Raw genomic sequence first — 23094 nt, forward strand, 5'->3', positions numbered from 1 at the left:
CAAACGTAATAAAACTTTTTGCCCAATCTATGAGGTTTAAACATTTTTCAATTTGACTAAAAAATTTTCTGGTAAATATCTAACCATAGTGGCAGCATTTAATCAACTTGAAATTTTGGATTTAAAAAAAAATTTTTTTTTGGAGTATACATCTCAGAACACACTAATAATCCAATAAATTAATAAGTTCTATTTACTTTAATATTGAACAGTGCTTCAGAGTTCATATTACCTAATTATTGGCAAACAGGACAATGACCCAAACGTAATAAAACTTTTGGCCCAATGTGTTAGACTTAAACATTTTTCAATTTGACAAAAAAAAAAAATTTCTGGTAAATACCTAACTATAGTGGCAACATTTAATCAACTTGAAATTCTGGATTTCAAAAAAAATAATTTTTTTTTGGAGTATGTATCCCAGAACACACTAATAATCCAATAAATTAATAAGTTCCTTCAACTTTAATATTAAACAGTTCTTCAGAGTTCATATTACCTAATTATTGGCAAACAGGACAATGATCAAAAGGTGGTCTAGAAACGACCCCCACATTAGAAATATTCAACCGACGAATGACAATGGTAATGTCTGCAAATGCCGAGTGTAAGGGGTAAGGGGGAATGGGACAAAATGGCAGCCTTTTTTATCCTTTTGACTGTATTACACCCGCAGTTGCGCTTAATGGCCTGACGGCTAATGTGCCGTTTTGGGCTAAAGCACATTCCCCAACAGATGGCAACATACATGAGAATTGGACAAAAAAAAATCATTTGTTTGGGAGGGGCTGTGTGAAAGTGATCTAAGTTGTTAGCACGAAAAAAAAAATGATAATTTATCCATATCAGGAAAATGAATAAATACATGTTTAACTTTGGCATCATTAGAAAATATTTAGTACAATGATTATGAATTATGCTATAGTTATGTTAGAATGTGCTTTTAAAATAATTATGAAGGGTAATTTATTATTTTGCTTTCGTTTTACTTTAACGTAAAATTTGTTGGGATATGTTCATTTAATATTTCAGTAAAAAGTAACTTCACTGATTAAGGTCACATCTATGAGAATATGGTGAAGTTTACCGTGTTGCTGGCTCTATGGGAATACGAAAGAGCTTGGTAATTTTTACCGAAGTGCTTTGGTAATGAGTTTGTAAAATTAACAATAAAATATTGTTTTATAATTAACAATAAAATTTGGTAAATGTGGTAAAATGTGGTACCTTAGATCATGGCATAAAAACAGTTCATTCGGTTAAACTTATTTTTCAGTTTTGTATTTTCACTAAATGTGTGGTAAAAAGAGCTACAATTTTGAAAACTGACACTGTTACTATATGAACGGAAAAATTACCAATTGAAAGGTTAAAACACCGTATATCTTAATTTTATTAACTAAAAAATGATGTGTGTGTGTGTTTTTATTTTTTAAACCAGAAATATAATTACCATAAATATATACCTTATATATATAATTACCTTTTGTCAGAAATGTTTTCAGTACCACATAATTTGACGGAAATTAGTAAAAAAAAATATTATCACGATTATTATTTTGGTAAATTTAAAACAATAAGAGGTCTTAATATTCTAAGTAATTTTTGCCTAACTTTTCACTATTTGTGCTATATTGATAAGTAAAACATGTTTAAAACAAATTAACAGATAGTAAAAAAATATAGTTATTGTTGTTAGTATGATTTTTTTAAAATTTTAAGCAGTAGTAATTCATTAAAATTTGAAGTAATGTTTGCTTAACTTGTGACTATCTGATGGTAATTGGATCTGGATTCATATTGGTAAGTAAAACACGTTTAAAACAGAGGAACAGGAGCTAAAGATATTATTATTGTTGTTATTGATATTATTTTTGGTAAATTTGAAATATTAATATTTTTAAAAAAATTATAAGTGATGTTCGCTTAACTTGTGACCATTTGTAAAATTGATAAATAGAGCACGTTAAAAACAGTTGAAATTATTAAAGAAGTATTAAAGAAAGTATTAAGGAAATTGAAAAACTTAGTTATCTTTTGAATCAGTTTAAAGACAAGAAAGAGGCAATTATTAGAAAACCATTTAAATATTTATGTATTCACGCATTTTAAAGTCCTAAAATATATTTACAATTTGACAAAGAAAATTATCCAATATGCGAATCTTAATCTGAGCAATAGTGTGTCAGGCTCAAAGTAATTAGATGTGTATAAACTGTGAATTGAAAAATATTTTCCAACGTATCAGTATTTTAATAATAAGTGAGTAATCAATTTTGCTTCGTTTAACTGTATATAGAGTTATTATTTTCTTATATTTCTCTAAAATTAATTTTAAAAGACATTTAATTTTTATTTGATGAATCAAAATTGAAATTTCAAGGCTTAATATTTTAAAATATCTTTGCAAGAGAGTTTTTAACAAATAATGATTGTAATTTATATTTTCCATTTTTATTTGTTTATAGACATGAACAGTAGGACGAAAAAACTATAAATAGCATAAAATGAGGAACAAATATTAAGCATCTCATGCAAACTTATTCGAATAACATAATCTTCTTTTTTTACATTAAAATAAATAACAACCTTTAGTTAAACTAGAAAATAAAGGTCAAATTTCACAGATAATTAACTTTTGATATAAAAGAGTTTGACTTTGACCTTCAGACTCGAGTTAGTCTCTAAATAGTTAAAAATCATAAGCATTTTACTACTCTTTAGAAATCAATTAAAATGTTAAAAAATTCTTTTCTAAATATTTCTTCTTAAAAAAATTAAATTTTGATTAATATAAATGGATTTGTGAGGGATGTATCATGAATTTAAAATAAAATTTCTTTAAATATTAGTTAAAATTTGAATACAAATCTAATTGCATCTATACACATTAAACACAAAGAAAAACATTCTGTTAAAATAACAGTACTGTTTGACATTTCTGGTAAAAAAAAACCCACATGATTCTGTAAAGTAAAGCCAAGATATGCTGTATTTAAATCATTTATTTGGCAATATTTCCGTTCGTATGGTATAGATTTACTTGAAATTCTAGTTTTCAAAATTATAGTTCTTATTATCACATATTTGGCACAAAATACAAAACTGAAAAATAAATTTAACCGAATAAATGGTTTTTATGTCATGCTTTAGGGTATCATGATAAAATTATCAAATTTTATCACATCACATAAAACCATATTTTACTTTTAATTTTAATAAAATTATTACCAAAGCTTTTTGGCGTTAGTTTAGAGCCAAAAATACGAAAATGTTTATCATATTCTGGTAGTTTGAACCATACTTTTTTTTTCTCAAAGTGTATTTATTAGCTCAGTGAAAAAAAAAATTCTGTTAAACCTTCTGTTTATTCTCCAGGTTTGAGAAGAACTTTCCCAAACTATACAGAGCTCAACTTCTTCATTTTGCATAAATTTAAGGAATATTTTAGATGTATTTCAATCATCATTTTTATTATTTTTATTGAATTTTAAAATTAAAAGCTTGTTAGTTTGAAAAACATACTTAGAAAATATTTTATTTTTTATCCCGGACCTCTTCGAGTAAATATGGGTCTCACGGCTCAGAAGTACAACATCGATATTTCTTTCTTTGTTTTATTTGCTTTTTGCCATAGTTTTTAGCATCATTTGATCGACTGCGTATATTTTTTTCGCGCTGTTTACGTTCCGAGCAGTTTAGCAGATTCCAATTTTTATCAAATTAGAATTAAATTAAAGTTAATTGCAAATTAAAGTTAATTGTAAATTAAAGTTAATTGCAAATTAAAGTTAATTTCAAATTAAAGTTAATTTTGCAATTAACTTTAAATTGATTCATAAAATATTTTGTTGGAAGCTAGAGTATTTATATTCTTTTGACAATTGGATAAATTATTAGGAAAGAAATATATTAAAAGCTTTTTGTTTAGTAATACATTTTATTTATTATCATTATAATTGTACAATGTTTCAAAAAATTATAATTTTTTTAAAACCGAATATATATATATATATATATATATATATATATATATATATATATATATATATATATATATATATATATATATATATATATATATATATATATATATATATATATATATATATATATATATATATATATATATATATATATATATTCAAATCTCTTTTTTAATGTTGCATGATTAAAAAATTTATTGGCTTAAAAAAATTATGCAAATTGGAAATAACAGTCGACATGTTTCAAGCGCTCAAAAATAGGCTCCCATTTTGAAAACTTTTTAGACGTAAATGAGAAGAAACAAGTCTGGAAAATGGCCACCTATTTTCGTGCGCCTGAAACATTTGTATATTTTTGAAACGAATGATGTTTTTAATTAAGTAATATCTTACCTCTTCATTTTCTTGGGATTATTTATTCACATTTTTAATAGTTAAACTTCTCATCCAGCGCAATATTAAAAAATTCACTATCAAATCATTGATATTATGACACACTTATTAAATTAATTAAATTAATTTAATTATGTAATATTTTTATGTTACAGGACAATATGAATCAAAATTTCTATTAGATCATTAAAATTGCATCAGATATATTTTCTGAAAGTAACGTATCATTTTTATGCTTTAAGATAGAAATTAAGGTTTTAACTTATGTATATTTTTTTACAAGTCCAAACAGAAAGAAATATTTTTTTACTAATTTATTTCCAACAGTAATAGCGCAAGGTAAATTTTGATTGTTAACAGAGAATTTAGTAAAAGTGTAAATCTTCTAACATACACCACTCTTCCAGAAAATACTTTTCGCAATATAGAATAAAAAGTCTCTCTCGGAGACGGAATGTGCAAGGCAGATAAAAAGATGAGTTTACATATAACAAATGGGCTGTTTGAAAAAAAAAAGGAGCAGGGAAAAAAAAAGAGCAGGAATAATGAAATGGGAATAGGAATCAATTCCAGAAATCAAAGTACTTAAGCGGCATGTGGTGCTGGATACTTAGAGCTTTTCAGTTTTCACACGGATTTCTACTTAAGCCTGATAAAATTCAATTGACGGCGATAATTTGCATTTCAGTTTGAATTTCATATTTTGAGAAAAAGATTTAACAAATAAATTCGAGAGATGGGAAATAATCCTTTAATTATATTTTGTTCGAAAAGGATTTTTGAAATTGATTTCATTCTATAAAACTTTCCTTTTTGTTTTGCTTGCGGTGATTGTGTGCGAATCTTTTAGAAAAGAACATCAAATAAATGCTGGTGTAAGTTATTGGCAATGAAGATAATTTCTTTATTAATATTGTGATTTAAGCTGCTGTGTTGTTAAGTTTTGCTTTAAAATTTTACTTAAATGAATGACTTTAGTATTTGAATATTTGAAGGTTATTATATAAATGAACTACTTTTTAATTGGAAACTAAAAAATAGATAAATAAATAAATAAAAGTAGGATAAAATAAATTGGTGTGAGAAATATGTCAGGACATTCTACAAGGACAATTAATGAAGACCAAGGGGGGACGGACGAATTAGATACATGAATACTGATTCTGACAATTGAAAGCTTAAGAATAAAAATGTACATGAATATCACAAGCGTTTATTCCACAAAAATTTCGAAGCAAAATTTGCAATTTTTATGTTCATGAAAAATAAAATTTTAAAATTTGATTTGATGTTCCTTGTTACTGATATGTCAAAATTTAATAAATCTAAAAATGCAACAGATAGTTATCACGTACCTCCATCTGAGTTTTTCAAAACTTAAAGGCAATTATTATTAGTTATAACAGGCTAAGAAGTTTACGAGGATCATTATATATTTTTCACTGCACTGGTGTTAGTAAGTACACTTAATTGTTCTTTTCTTCTTTCAAAAAATTAACTTTTACAAAAATTGTGAAATGATAAGACATACTCTTGAGCTAAAAACAAGAAACAAAAATTAGAAGCTTTGGGAATACTTACCGAAAACTAATATCTATCATATTTTACTTATAAAGAAAGAAACTGTAAATTGTATTGAAGCTAAAATTAAATTTACTTTATTCTATTATTTCTTTTAAATAAATGTTTAAGTTTAAGAATTACATTATATTTAAGCATTATGGACTTTTTTTTAAATCTATTTTTTATAGAAAATGCGAATAGAGAGTTTTTTTTCTTATAAATAGCGAATGAATTTTTTTTTACTTATTCTCTTTAAAGAATGTGAATATAGAGTTTTCTTACTTAAGGATAAGCACCAATTTCTATACTTATTATCAATAAATAACGTGAATGCAACGTTTTTTTTTTTTTTTTTCAAATATGAAGGATAAACTAAGAGTTTTTTCTTCTTAACGTAAATGAATAAGGAGAGTTTTCTTACTTACGAAGTCTGAGTGACTATATTTTAACTCATTTTCTATAAAAATGTGAATATAAGGTTTTCTTATATTTTTACATCAGTGTTTAAGTCCTTAAAACAGCAGAGAAATAAAAGTGGTTATATGTGCTTAATAAAATAAGATACGTTACATGTTTACGAACATTTAAGGAAATCGAAAAAAGTTATGGAAAAAAAAAGTTGGAATAAAGAGAACTGGAAGGAGATAATGGATTCAGTGGTCGGGAAGAAAAAAATATTCGGACCATCTGCCGTAAATCGATGGTCATTCGATACGCCAAAGACCACTGAAGGGCCTCGTGCCCGTTAGACCCATCACCTGCAAAAGGTTGGCCCTCGGACCTCAGTACAAACCCTTTTATTTGCTAACACTTCAACATGGAGTGGGTAATTGATCTCCTGTTTTGGTCAGAGGACTTTTTATTTAAGCTTTTCAATACATCTGCGTCAAGTTTTTCTTTGCTTTCTCAAGTATTTGTTTGACTCAAGCATAAACGGAAAAATATACACTCGTTTTGGTTGTTTTACTTGAATTCTATGTATAAACCATTACCAGTACATAAATTGCTTAATTTAAATCAACTTACCATGATCGGTTTTAATAAGCCCAAGCAATGCAGTGCTGGGGTAATTTTTCAAATATTAAGCTCTCAATTATTCAAATTCAATTAAGTTCTCAAATTAAGTTCTTAAATATTTTCAATTATTCAAAGTTTGATCAAAAACGGTTAAAAAAAATATAGATTTTCATCAGATTCGCAGTACATAAATTGCTTGATTTAAATCATCTTACCATGATCGGTTTTAATAAGCCCAAGCAATGCAGTTTTGGGGTAATTTTTCAAATATTAAGCTCTCAATTATTCAAATTCAATTAAGTTCTCAAATTAAGTTCTGAAATATTTTCAATTATTCAAAGTTTGATCAAAAACGGTTAAAAAAATATAGATTTTCATCAGAGTCGCAGTACATAAATTGCTTAATTTAAATCAACTTACCATGATCGGTTTTAATAACCCCAAGCAATGCAGTGTTGGGGTAAATTTTCAAATATTAAGCTCTCAATTATTCAAATTCAATTAAGTTCTGAAATATTTTTAACTATTCAAAGTTTGATCAAAAACGCTTCGAAAAATATAGATTTTCGTCAGATTGATATTTATTATTGATATTTAATTATTCATATTACGGATGAAAATAGTTAAAGTCATTGAATAATTCTTAGTTTTTGCATATTTTTGCATGAGTTTTAACAAAACCGTGAACTTTTTTGATATTTAAAATTAGAATTACGAACACCTTTTAATTTTAAGAAACTGGGACTTTACTTCAAATTAATAGTTTGCGAAAGTTTTGTAATTAGCATTGGCTGAGATCATTACACTTTACCTAACAGTCAGAAATAACTGTTATAAACACACAAAAGTATTACTAAAATTTGCTCTTTTTAAAACTGCTTAAGTTACAAGCTTACAACAATTATAAAAAGTGGATTTTTTTTTTCCACAGAAAATAGTTATTTGACATCGCAACGGGACCGCCGAATATGAACTCAAAAATAAATTTTGAAATAGAATATAAAAACAATTATTTTAAACGAAACAGAGCATTTGATTCTATTTTTGACTTTTTCTCAAATATCAACAACAAATTCACGGCTTGCAGCTTCTATTCAAAAAAAAAAAAATTCGAGAAAGAATGGAAGAAAATAAAGTCGATATTTTTTTACTTTGAATAGATCTACTTGGAGTGAAAGAAAACCCCCGAAAGAATAAGAGTTTATTTTTTGCCCAATTCGTTCTTTTCTACTAAGATTTTTGTTGCCAAAAGTAGATATTTAAGTTTTCGTAACTCGCCTACTTTCTTACCGAGCCCCAACGGGTGGTTTTTCAAACTATTCGGTCGCTCAATGCAAAAGCTTTCATTTTTAAAAGACGTCTTTTCACTTAAAAGAAAAAAAAAGGAAAAAAAAATGAGAGATAAGGTTTAAATCTTGGAATCAAACCCCTCCCTCTGCAACTTTTTGGTCCCGAGTTTTATATAAATGAGAAGACTTATCACCAGAAAAATAGAAAAAGACGGCTGTGCGCGTACAAGACGTCAGTTTAAATGCGGCTTGTGTAAAAAGCTTTTTTTCCCCTTTTTCTGGTATTATCTAACTTTTGTGGTATATAGAGAGATGAGAGAAATATGGGGAAGGCAGGAAAAAAGGATCAAAACTCTTTTTCTACTTGACTAGACTTGCATTTATAGATCAAACGTTGACGGCAAAGTTTGAGCATGGAATCATTAGCTTGCTGCAAAAATAACTTTCGCTTCCAAAAGATTTTTTTTCCTTATTTCTGCAAAAAAAAAAGTATTTCTTTTGAAGAATCGTTTGATAAAGTTTCTCCGTTTGAGAAAGGGAATTGTCATCGATATAAATGGGTAGTCAAAAGAGCATTTTTTCCCTTCCATATAGCTTTAACGAGGTTGTAAAGAAGTATTTGTATCAGAAACGAGGTAGAATTGAATTGATCAAAAAGAAGTTAAAAAAGAATTCGAGTCTAATTAATGCAATTTAAAGTATTGTACGGATAATGAATTTTTATGGGAGAATTATTTTTATAATTTTTGTGGCTATAATTCTCGTAGGCTATAACAATTGTTCAAAAAGAAGTTAAAAAAAGATTTTAAGCATAATTAATGAAATTTAAAATTTATTGTATTGATAATGAATTTTCGTGGGTGAATTATTTTTGTAATTTCTCTAGGATCTGTAGGTTTGTGATTCTGTTCTTATATACTTCAGAAACTTGCAAAATATCTAATTACGAATAATTTTAAAAGTAAATATTGAAAAAAAGAATTGCTTCATACTAACCTTCATGAATTTAAAAAAAAGATGTATGACAAAAAAAATGTACATATAAATATATGTAGTCTCGAGAAAATATGACCAAAATAGTTTTTATATCTGATATAAAGATATATCAGGTATTAATACGTTTTTAAGGAATGCCTTCAAACAACCTTAATTAATATGTTGTATATGTGTTGAATATATATATATATATATATATATATCATTCATATAGGAAGAAATAACATTGACACATATACATTTTTCATACTTTTCATTTTTTGACTTTGACATATTTTTAACGGATGTCTTTTGACTATCTAAACTAATATATATGACGTGTGGGACTTGTGGCGTGTGGGACTCAGTTATGTATTTACATTATTTCTAAGTTTACGTGAAAACTAATTTAAAATGTGTAATTCTTATTGAAAGCATTCCCATAGAATGCAATAACTTTTAATTAGTTACAATAGGCTTCAATTTGTTGCTAACTTATGACAGGGGGATTAACTTTATGAAGTATTCTACTAAGCCGTTAATGAGCAGTTGTCTCAATTAGTCGAGGGGCAAGAATTTTTTTACTAAATGTAGGAAGTTAAATATAGAGTTTTATTGGCACAAGAGTCGGGAGCGGCTATGCAGTGCCTAAAGTGAGAATTTCTTTCTCGCCTAATTAAACAAAAAAAAAAATCCTAGTATGACATAAATTAGGAATGGCGCAAGATAAAAAAAAAATCAAGCAAAAAAGAAATTAGTGACGAATGTTCGTGGGGGTCACGCGACCTGCCTTTGCGTAAAGAATGCAAACTTCTAGGGTTTATAATAACTGAAATTCTACATCATAAAACTTTTTTCAATAAAAAACTATACTTTCTTCTTATGTATTAAAATACAATAATAAAAATCAGACTGACTCTAACGTAAAACGTTACTGTACACGTTACAGTAAACGTAACGTAAACCAAAAACGCAAGTCATCTAATATGAAATCTTATTTAACAGGAAATAGCCCTTTGCACCTTGACAGTAATTAACACTCTGTCACTAGCAATCTATTAGATAGCAATCAACGCAATCCAACACTTATCAAATCCCTCTAGAATATTCCGCTACTAAAAACAATCTCACTCCACGTAATTATATCCAATCCCCTAAAATCCCCATCCATATTTTTTTCCCCCAAGCATACAACGTAACACGAGTGGGGAAAAAAAATCCCTCACATCTTCATGGGGACTACAGTTTTTCCCTCCATTAGCTTGACACAAAATCTGTTTATCCACTCCTGTAGTTGAATCAATTGCTCTTTAGTCCCAGCGAGAAGAGGGGGAAGGCGGAAAGCACTCGCTCAAATCTATCTGTATTCTATAACGACTGCATATGTTTATATGCGTGGGTTATAACGCACACGACACTTCAAATATTCTTTTTCTCGCAGAAGTGCTAACAAGTACTTAAAAACAGCTGCTTTTTAGGATCCTTTTTGTATTCTTTTTTTCCTAAGTAGTATTGTTTTATTATGCAGAGGTGCTACTTTTGATAATTTGTCGCGATGGTGGCATAAGACGGCACGCGAGATTTCTTGATAAGTTGAATGGGCTTCTTGTGTTGTATTACTTTAAGATGATAATAAAGGATAAGAGTTTTATGAATAGATTGGGCGGATAAGTGGATGGGTTTTATTTTTAATCATTTTGGTAATTATGTTTGAATACGACTGATACAATTTAATTTAAATTTCCTAATTATTTCATAAACATTTATTTATTCGCTTCTTGCTTATACTTAAAGAAACGACTGCAATAATATATTAAGTGATATTTTAGTGAATTTGTGTTTAAAAAAATGTGTTTTAAAATGGACAGAAAAAAAACCAAGAATTTGCTTATAAAATAGCTTTTTCAACTTAAAACCGCATACTTTAAAGAGAAATGTTTTTAGAACATGTGTATATGAATATGAGAAAATAATACAAGTTGATGATAAAAGTCTGTATTTATCGTTTTTATTTAAAACTTTACGAGAAATTTTAATTTTTTGCTTTCCAATATTGTTCTTTGTTTCCTAACGGCGACATTTATATATGTATAAATTAATCAACGTATCAACTAACTGTAAGTACGATGATTAAAAAATTGATCTATGACAATGAGGTGAAGAGGGTTTTAATTCCAGCGATGGCTGGTCGATACAAATTCTGAACCAACCACAGTGCTAACGTAAAATATCTTCTGATGGATCATGGGCTAGAGTCCCTTTGTCATCAGGCTAATCGTGGTATGTTTTCGTGATTTTCCTCTCCATGTAGAGCAAATGCGGTTTTGTTCCATCAAAAAGTTCTTCACAAAGGTAAATTTCTCTTAATACTTGATCTAGGAGTTCCCTTGTATTCTGATTTGGTTTCAAAATTAAAAGGCTACGGAGTTGAACATTAGTGGTCGTAAACTCGAAATATGGTCGGCTGTTCAACGACAGTTATAAAAATAAAAAATAAAAAATAAAAATCATCTTAGGCTTTCATAATCTCTTATCAGCAATATTTCTATCGATTTCTTTATTTTATGCTCAAGGTTTATTATTTTTTTCTTTTTTAATATATATGAGCTTACTTCTTTTACAACTTCTCATTGTTTTTAAAAGTTTCCAAAAAGCTTTTAACAATTTTTAAAAATTGAAATAATTTACAAAAATAAATAAAAAATTCTTCAAATATATTTTATTTTTAATTTATAAAGCAGTTTTATCATTACTTAGATTAAATACACTTTTTGGAGAGGGTAAAAAGTATTTTGTGGTCGGCAGTTTATTTTCATAATTGAATAACTACAACAAATTAATGTTTAGCATTAAAAAATTGATTTTAAAACTATAAGGAATGATGGCAGGCTGTTTTTAATTTAACATGTAAACATGATTTAACGCAAAAAGAGGGAAGAGGAACTTTAATTATGGAACTGTTCATAAAAGTCCATTTCTAATTATTTTTAATTATGGAACTGTCCTCCCCCCCCCCCCAACATTTTTGACCTCATCTTCTTTTTGTCACACTTCACTATATCTCCTACTTCTACTTTGTGACATGTCACGCTATACTGCATAAGCATATACTTGCAGTTCAGAAGTAAAACACGGCGTCGTACTTCAAATTTTATTTTTATTTTTTAAAATTTTATTCTATTTGTTTTAACGACTGTGAGTATAACAACAATAATTTTATGTTAACTTATTTTGATGAGAAAAAAATAAAAATATTTAGTCTGATAATTTCAAATGTTTTTATTTTAAACCAAATATATAACTTCACACTTTTAGTTCACTCTTAATTTTTTTCTTGTCAAAAAATGTCACAATTTCACGAACCTTTTCCATCTTGCTCAAACTGATATCATTTGCGGTCGGCACCAATTTAAATTAACGAAAACTAATAAATATTATATAATTTATTATTTTTCAATATTTGAATAAATCTAGCAACAAATAATAAAAAGTCTTATTTATTGAAATTCTCAAATTATAAAGAAATTTGAAAAGCGACTTCTGATCCTCTATATAGTGTTAGAAATGATGAAAAAATCATAATTAATTAATATAAATATTGTATTATTTATTATTTTTTAATATTTGAATAAATCTGATGATAAATAATAAAAAGTCTTATTTATTGAAATTCGTAAATTATAACGAATTTTGAAAAGCGACTTGCCTTCTGATCCTCTCTATAGTGTTAGAAATAAAAATTTTAAAAAAATTCATAATTAATTAATAATAAAACATTTTTTTAAGATTTTGTATCTTTAAATTTTATTTAAAAATATAATTTTTAACAACCACTTTGTTGTGTAGGAGGCGAATATGATCAGTCGTTTTGTAGAAAACAAAATAAAACAGTTTATGTTCTCGATTCTTACGGGAAAATAGCAATATGTTCGATCAAATCTCTGACACTTTAAAAAAGAAAAAAAAAATGTTTAAAATAAAATATAATGGAGAATCACGTTGTAAAAAAATACCCTATGCATTTAAGAGAGTAAACTATTGGAGGAGCTGAAAAAAAATTACGTAAAAAAAAGCGAAGGGCGTATGGTGTTAGTTTACAATGCCTGAGTGCTTTGAAAATCTTAAATTTGATACTCAATTTACTAGTTGTTCCTCCTCCATTGTATTTGCTTTAAAGGGTATTTTTTCGCTTGTTCCTTCTTTACTGATCAAACTTTTTAGTATTTAACATTATCTTTTAGTTTTATTTTTGTTCCTTTTACTTTATAATACATACACAGAGTTTTCATGAAGTTTTTATATTTTTTGAAGCTATATATTTGTGAAATAAAACCAGTTATGAAATTAAATTTTTTCAGTCAAATGATCTCTGGAATATCTGAGTTGAATTAACCCAAATTTGAGGGAAACGTGATTTAGTTATTTTTCTAAAATTATTTTGAGAAATTAAAATTATTTTGATTAATTATTTTGAGGTTCAATTTAAAGAAATGTTTTAATACTGCTTTAGTAAAAACAAATAATTTAATTCTGATATAAATAAAGTAATGAATTTATAACTGATTAAGTGATTATGCGTTAAACCAAATAATTTATAATTGACATTGTTTAACCAAATAATTTATATCTTATTCAGTTAAATAAGATATTTGTATTCAATTTAGTGTTACAAATATTTTATATCTGATTTTTTTCACTACAATGGGAGAAAAAAAACTTATGACTTTAAATTACTTTTGTTCTTGAAATCAGATTTTATCTTATTTTTGAAAATTAAACTCTCACATAATAGGATAATTTATTTTTTTGGCTTATTCTAATAATTATATAGAAAAAAATGAAAAATTCTTTATTGCCTTTGTTGGTTTAAAAAAATACATTTAGATATCTGATAAAAAATTCATCTGTTCACAAAAATATAAGTTTTGAAACTCATTTATAGAACAAATCATAGCACGCTCTAATAAAATAAATATGTAAGTGATTAAAAGTCTGCATGAGAATATAGATCAAATAATACTTACAACATACGCTCCAAAAGTGCAATGAATGCTTAGTGTATTTTTTTTCTTCAGAAATTAGTACAAAGAAATAAAACCTTCAATAATTAACAATACATGTCCAGAAATTTCTCTATTTCTATCTCTTCGGCATGCTGAGATATTCTTCACTTAAATAACCCAATAAAATAATTAAGCAGCTGAATTATATGGGGTTACTGTCAGGTTATATTGTTATCCATGATATCAAATGTGTAGAGAAACGCAAAATATCGGGCCGTATGCTGTTCTTTTATAAAATTTGATTTTTAAATAGGGTTCGCTTTTTATTTATTTAATTAGTTTATAATCGTTTGCTAAAACTGTTTTATCGTTTGCTAATAATGGTGTTTACTATCTTTAGCTAATATTATCTTAATCATAGCGTTTTCTATCGCTATTATCGTTCACAATTTATTGGCAAACGATATAAATTAGCGATAGCAAACGTTATAAATTAGCGATAGCAAATATTATATATTAGCGAGAGCAAACGCTTTATATTATGGAAATGTTAGCAAATGTATCACTATACATCCGCAAAGAATAAAATTGCATACCTGATAAAATTGTGTCTATCTATGAAAATATAAAATTTTAAACTCATATTTGTAGAACAAATTATAGCATGTTTTTATAAAATAAATTTGTAAACGTATGAAACTCTGGATGAGAATATGAATCAAATAATGCTTCCAACATGCACTCTAAAAACTGTAATAAATCTTTAGGGTATTTTATCTTCATCCATAAAATAACACAAAGAAGTAAAACTTTCAATATGCAACAATATATTTCCAACATTTTCTCTATTCCCGACCCGTGCATTATTTATTTTAAGTTCCATATTCAGTTTCTGCCTGCTGTGATATTCTTCACATAAATAACCCAATAAAATAACTAAGCGGCAGAAATATGTGGCGTTACTTACAGGTTATATTGGTATTCATGATTTCCAATATGTAGGGAAACGCAAAACATTGCACCACACGCGGCTCTCTCATGAAATATGATATTGGTCTTCATTTAGTCCTTGGTTGGTCCCTATAAATGTCAACTACACTCGCTCATATTTTATCGAAGTTGGATTTGAAAATATCCTGAATATATTTCAGATGCAAAAGGTTTTTAAATAGTTCGAATGCATTTTTATGATTCTTGGTTAATTATTTAATGGTAATCATGAACAAAGCTTTAAAATTGCAGAAAAATTCTGGATAGATTAAACGTTTAAGTGGAAAATATTGTATTGGAAATGTTATGGATTAAACCTTCCTTTATTTTATTTCTACAACGCAAGCTTACTTTATTATAAAATATTTCTTTTACTAAAGCATTATCTGTTAGTTAATCATAGTTTTTTCTTATTAAAATTAATATTAAATTTAAAATACAATTTAAAAATAATCAAAAACATTTAATTAGTAAAATTAACATTTTAATTGATGTGTGTAAATAGAACAGAAATTGACGCATTTAAAAAAAAAATTAAAATCACGATAAAAGAAGTGTTTTCTTAAATGTGATGTGATGTTATAATACTACAGATAAGTATTTAACAAAGAATAGTGTCAAAATTTTAGTTAGCTTTAACATCTGCATGGTAATATCAGATCTTTTTCGGTGAGTGAACTCGCTGATCATAAGAAGTAATCCCATGAATCTTAACTTGCTAGATGGTGGATTACTTGTGTAGATTACGTTTTAAGGTTTTAGTCTTTATTAAACCTTTTTTTCTGTCCAATTCCAAGTAGGAGCAATTAAGATTAATAGCAACGGGCACCAAGTATTTGTGACAAAAGAATTTCACTTAATAAGAAAATATTTCAGTTATCTTTTTACCTTTTTATCAATGTGAAACTTTAAATAAATGATAAATATGCATCAGCAATAAAGAAATTATGAAAAAAACCTGTGAAATAAGGGTTTCAACATGCCACTAATAAAGAAATGATATAAACCAAACCTGTGAAACAAGATTATAATCTTAATTAACCTAAGGTATTAGTCTTTATTAAACCTTTTCTTTCTGCCGAATTCCAAGTGTAAGCAATTGAAATTACTAACAACTCTCTCTAGTATTTGTGACAGTAAAATTTCACTTCATAAGAAAATATTTCAGTTGTCTTTTTATCTTTATATTAATATGAAACTTTAAATAAATGTTAAACATGTATCAGTAATAAAGAAATTATTAAAAAAACCTGTGAAATAAGGGTTCCAACATGCCATAATAAAATAATGATATAAACCAAACCTGTGAAATAAGGTAATAATCTTTATTAACCTATGGTATTAGTCTTTATTAAACCTTTCTTCTGCCGAATTTCTAGTGTAAGTAACTGAAATTAATAACAACTTGCTCCAAGTATTTGTGACAATAGAATTTCACTTAATAAGAAATTATTTCAGTTGTCTTTTTATTTTTTTATTAACATGAAACTTTAAATGAATGTTAAACATGTATCAGTAATAAAGAAATTATTTATAAAACCTGTGAAATAAGGGTTCCAACGTGCCATTAATAAAATAATGATATAAACCAAACCTGTGAAATAAGGTATTATTCTTTATTAACCTAAGGTACTATAAACCTTTTTTTTCCTGCCGAATTCCAAGTGTAAGTAATCGAAATTAAAAACAACTCTCTCCAAGTATTGGCGACACTGGAGTTTCATTTTATAAGAAAATATTTTAGTTTGGTTTTTATCGTTTTAGTAAGAAACTTCAAGTAAATGTTAAACATGCATCAGTAATAAAGAAATTATTTATAAAACCTGTGAAATAAGGATTCCAACATGCCATTAATAAAATAATGATATAAACCAAACCTGCGAAATAAGGTAATATTCTTTATTAGCCTAAGGTAAAAAACTTTTTTTTCTGTCGAATTCCAAGTGAAAGTAATTGAAATTAATAACAACTCTCTCCAAGTATTTGTGACAGTAGAATTTCACTTTATAAGAAAATATTTTAGTTGTGTCTTTATCGTTTTTATATGAAACTTCAAATAAATGTTAAACATGCATCAGTAATATAAAATTATTTAATCCAAACCTGTGAAATACGGGTTCCGACATGCCACTAATGAATGCAAAGGTGATTCTAGAAATGGTCTAGGGACGGGCTTTGCTACGGATGAAGCAGCATACGTATATGCAGGTGGACAAGGAATACCGGCACCTATGAAGAAAAAAAATTTAAACATTTTTTTAAAGGGAATTTTTGTTTGAAATTACATAAATTCCATAAATTCATTAGTGTAATTTTAAAATCAAAAGTATAATGCTTCTCAAATAATTCTTTAAAATAAATAATTTTTTATGCAATTGAGAGACTCTTTGATAATATATTAAAGTATTACTATGCTATAATTCCTTTGCAATTAATTTTTATACCGTGAATTTATCAAATAATAATCAAGTATTATTTATATTTATTATTATATCGTATATTAATTTCTTTCTTTTTAAGCTATGAAATAACCCTTTTAAATAAATATTCCACTCGTAATAGTTCAAATGTATAATCAAATTTGTCGATTGCTTATCTTGTTGTTAATTAATTCTTTATTGGCAATCAATTTTAATATCGTGGGCACATATTTACATATTTAGTAATAGTACATTTTCTTTATTTTTTAATGAATGCGTTTGAATAGTATATGTATGACTGTTTTGCATTAAATATTTACAATATACCATTTTCAATTCAAAGTTTTGGCAGGATAGTATATTCAAAGATAAATACGTGAATACACTGTAAAAAAATATATTCTCAAAATTCCTGAAAATGTCTTGGTTTTACGACAAATATGAATGTTTCATTAAATTGAAAAAAATAACTGTCTTTAATAGTTTAATTAAACACATTTCATAAAAAAAACTAGGCTTGCTTCTACATACTGATTAACACGCTTGATAAAAAAAATAATGGAAAACAATATGAATATAATGTGTGAATGAAGTGAGTTTTCAGTCTTCTGTAGGATTTGAACTCTGTCAAAAAATGCTAACGCAGTATTATCCCATATAATTATATTATCCCATGTAATTCCATGTAAACGCAGTATTATCCCATTACACAGGTTAAACGGTTTTAAAATTACACAAAGAACGTCAGAAGACCCAGAGACATACACATACAAGTGAAAAAGCTGTTTCGTTATAGATTTAAGAGTTTGTGTTTCGTCAAAAAATACGCAGTTTCATGATCAATAGATATCAAAAATAACTGAATCAAGCATAAATGAGAGTTCCGATTTATAAGGTGAAACAAGTAGAATCCCACAGAATTTTTGCGAGAGGGTAGTCTTGAGTTTATGGGTGACATAGTTTTCATTTCCAAAATGACCGGTAAATAAATCATCTTCAATTAGGAGATGGTCCTCAATCATTTCAGATTGATAACGCTAGAAACAGAAGTCAGCAACTCTTTTCAATCGATATTTGCATACCCTGTCTTTCTAAAGAGGAAAGAGAGAGAGAGGGGGAAAGATGAGATCTTTGTTAACTAAATAATCACCGTGTAATTAATCGGTCGGCATGGCGTACGCTAATTAACAATTAGTCACCGAAAAAGGCCACCCGCCTCATTTGCATATTTCCTCTATCCCTTCCCCTATATTCGACCTAGGGGGAGACTCCCAATTAGCAAACGCCATCAGTAATTAGACTTGAAATGCTCTAGACTTTCGTGTAGCTTCTTTAAAAGTCTAACCCTTCGGCACTATAAACCACAGGAATTATTGACACGGCGGTAATAATTTTGGCGCAGTTTTGAAAGCGATAAATTAGCTTTGCTTGCTTTCCGCACCCTTGATATTCCCTTCCTACACCCCATTACCCCACACGATTCGAAAATTTCCCTTCTCCCCTGCTTGAGTTTTAAAGTTTATAAATGCCTTCGGGAGATATTGGAATTTTCGGGCAAAAGACGGGCAATTTGAGACCGGGCTCATTGGAAATTAAAAGATCTTGTCGGTTTGCGAGAAATGAATGGCTATATTTCGATTCGGGTTTAAAAGGGGGAGAAATGAAACATTTTTCGCAATTATAATTTTCGTGATATTTCACAGCTGATAAGGCGAACAGTATTCTGATTCTTTATTTTCGAAGATAACGCCGTGGTTTTACCGCCATGGGCGCCAACATTTGAAAAGCTGTAATCTTAATTAAATTGCACGTAAAGCTACTGAGCGGTACTGTGAACACAATTTAGTTTGCTCGTAAATTGACTGCGAATTTTGTCTCATAGAGCTCTTAAAGTGTTTACCACCTTCCGCGTTTTCAGAAATGTTCTGTCTAAACTTAGTTTCTCTGAGATTTTATTAATTATCTTCATGCTAATGAGATGGGACAATTAATAGCTTGTCGTTTATAATAATGACTGGTGTGAAAACAACGTTTTGAGAAGAAAAAAAAAACATTTTTGAGAAATATCAATTTTGCTAAAAGTGAAAATTCTATTAATATTTTGTAACTTTGAAATTAACTCTTCAAAAATTGAAAAATGCTTTGAGTGATTTGCAATTAAAATAAGAGCTAAAAACTAAAAGATTTGTTAATGCGTGAAGCAATCACAACTAATATGTAAGCAAACTGATTAATTGTTGTATGATCGTAAAATTTTTTTCAGATTTATCTTTGATATATTTCAGATGCTTAGTTTCAAAATTATATAGATTCTGAAACTCAATTTTTGAGAATTTTTCTCAAAAGAGTAAAAAATATATAAATTAATAATTTAGGGACTTATTTTTTAGAAAAACTTGAACCTGCAGTTTAAATGGTGACTTTTTAATTCCATGGTATTTGATGTAAAAAGTGAAATTTATCTTTGGGATAAAATGAATAAATCTGAAAGAAAGATAATTATATATTTTATTGTGCTTTAATTTGATTAGCTTTTAGAGAAATTTTCGTTTTAAATTTCTGCACATATTCCATTATAGTAAATAAAATAAAATTTTACTATTTATGATATATATTATAGACCACAGTAAATTATGTACTTAAGTGATAATTTCAGAGTAAAGAATTGCGTACAGAAAAATTTTATACTAAAAATTGTAATTTATCTTCATAAAGAAATTGACGAGAAAAAAAAGAGTTGCATGCTTAGCTTGACTTTTTATGACTTTTCAACAAATCTCTCCATTTTAAATCACTGTACAAATTCCATTGTAATATATATAATCAAATTTAAATTTTGTGAAATATAATATTCTTAAACTGTTTTAACTTGTTCACTAAAGAAAACAAGTTTTTAGTTTTAAGAGGTATGTACAACCTTTTCTCGAAAATTTTTTTTGTGTATTTCTTAAAAAAATATTTAGAATAAAAAATTTTGTTAAATGTGTTTAAAAAAAAGTTAAATACCGCAACAGTTTTTCAAATACTAGTTAGACTGACATTTATTGCTTTGCATAAATATTTTCCAAACAAACTCTTATAATCAAAAATTGTTTGGAATAAGAAAAAAATTTTTTTTTAATATAATTTAATTAAATTTAAATAATTCTCATTAAAGTTTTTCGTTAAATACTTCGCAAAAAGTTCATCTAAATGATTCATTAATTAATAGAATAGTTTTAATTAATTAATAGAAAAGTTAAACTAATTTCGTTTATTTCTCTTTTACATAAAAAAGTAGTTATTTAAAATTATAAAGCACTTTGGAAAAAAACCCTAATATTCGTAAACATAATTAGTTCTTTTTATAAAATCAAATAGATAATGTAGCCATGAAATACTTCTATATCTCTCCCAAGAACTAATTTTTGTTCGTTTCGAATATTTCAGAAATTAAAAAAAAATGCAGTTTTTTAAAACAGTACAGTATCTTAACAGTTATTTTAAAAAAAATATTAAATGCCTGCAGTGTAAAAAATTACTGTAAAAAGTACCAGTACTCAGGGTGGCGGTACTTCTTACCGTATAATTAGTTTTTACTGGAACATCCTGTGGAATAAACAATCTGATATACCGTAGTTTTCATAGTAATAAATGTATTAAATCACTCTAATTAAACAAATATCACATATATAATTACGATATAATATTTAACGATAAAAATGGATTTTGTAGTAAAATGGATTTTACGGATGATGCACCCAAAATACTGAATATTGTAACAATTTGCTAAATTTTATTTGATAATATCAGTGCATGCACGAAAAATGTATGACTGTTAAAATTTACGTTCAAATTTAAGTTGCATTCATTTTATTTATTATATTTAAACAAAAAAATGCTGCTAGATGTGTGTTTAAAATACTCGAAAAATCTTTTCATGTTTTTATTTTTTTATCTTTTAAATTCTCAGAAAGCAAATATTAACATCCATAGAAGCTTACAGCAAATATGAAAATGAAAAATATGGAGGTTGTTCACCCTATAAAATCAGGAACATTCGAAGACTAACTATAATAATCGTAGTTCTCTAAGTTAACCCCAATATATTATGGTTAATCTCAAAATCTCCTTAAAAGATTTAAAAACTGAAAGTTTTAAGAATTGTTTACCATGGCGTTTAATATTGTTTACTATTTTACTACTACGATCGTGTATTACAAAAACGGAAATACTTTTTTTAAAAGAATATGTAAAAAAAATTTCTTACCAGAAAAGGCGTAACTGTTCTTGTAATCTCCTTTTACCGAAAAGTATTGGAATTTGGGGTGTTCTGAAAAAAATAAATGTTCTATTAGACTGTTTTTACACATTAGATTATTCTTATACTAAAATTTAATCTTTAATCTAGATTATTTAAAGGAAAATGACATTTAATCTTATTTAGAAAAAAGTAACGCGGAAGGGAAACCTAAAATATTATCTTGCTAAAAAAATAATCGTGTTTTCTTTAAGAATTTATAATAAAGTTCATTGACTGGTTTAAGAACAAATTTTTGAATTAAAGCTACTAGACTAAATATATTTGTCATTTATGACCATATTATATATATATATATATATATATATATATATATATATATATATATATACACATTATTGTACATTTTCTGTACTTTTACAACCAAAAACTGCTCTATCGTTCTTTTACCTTATAATGTTTTATTTTATATGTTTGCAATAAATTATCGTTAAACTATATGCTTACTATATGTTTAAACTATATATTCAAGTAATGTTTTGATGGCTTTATAGATCTATTGTTTGAGTAGATTGTTGAGTTCAGATATTTATCGAATTATATTCTTTCTAAAGCTAAATAATTAAAAAATAGTTTCGGTAGTAGCTATATTCTCCTCAAAGCAGATTAAACCGTTTAATAAAAGCTTATATCGGAAGGTACTTTATTCTTCCTGAAGTTATTAAAATTATTCAAACTTCTAAACATGTGTCTTAGTATTACTTATTATGTTCTTTCCAAAATTAGTAAATATATTTATTCTGCCACACATTAGTCTTTGTATTATTATTTATGTTTCTTCTAAACAAGTAAAAATGTTTTAATTTGCAAACAAAAGTCTTAGTATTACTTATTATGTTCCTAAAACTATTAAAAATTTAAAACTTACATTTGTCTTAGTATTACTTATGTTCTTCCTAAGGCTACTAAAATTATTTAAATCGACAAAAAATTGTCTCTGTAAATCAAGGAAGAATAAAGTAACTACAAAGCAAGTTAGAGCATTTTTACTATCCACAGATAGTAAAAATGTTTAAACTTCATTATGTTCTTCTTAAAGCTGCTAAAATTGTTTAAATCGACACAAAATTGTCTCTGTAAATCAAAGAAGAATAAAGTAACTACAAAGTAAGTTCGCGCAATTTTACTATCCTAAGATAGTAAAAATGTTTAAAACTC

The 23094-nt window shown here is 26.9% G+C and overlaps 1 protein-coding gene across 1 annotated transcript in view; it reads right to left on the minus strand.

Annotated features, from left to right (window-relative positions):
• LOC107446793 (homeobox protein DBX1-A) overlaps window positions 1-23094 on the minus strand; it is a 103682-nt gene that overhangs the window by 25462 nt on the left and 55126 nt on the right. The window contains exons 2-3 of the mRNA XM_071182263.2: window positions 21886-21948; window positions 17320-17445 (exon numbers count right to left, since the gene is read on the minus strand). Of these exons, the coding sequence (XP_071038364.1) occupies window positions 17320-17445; window positions 21886-21948 (189 nt within the window). The remainder of the gene's footprint in view (window positions 1-17319; window positions 17446-21885; window positions 21949-23094) is intronic.

This window comes from Parasteatoda tepidariorum, chromosome 4 (genome assembly GCF_982258835.1).
Source record: "Parasteatoda tepidariorum strain Cologne lab strain chromosome 4, Ptep-v5.0, whole genome shotgun sequence".
In the NCBI taxonomy this organism is placed as follows: Eukaryota; Metazoa; Arthropoda; class Arachnida; order Araneae; family Theridiidae; genus Parasteatoda; species Parasteatoda tepidariorum.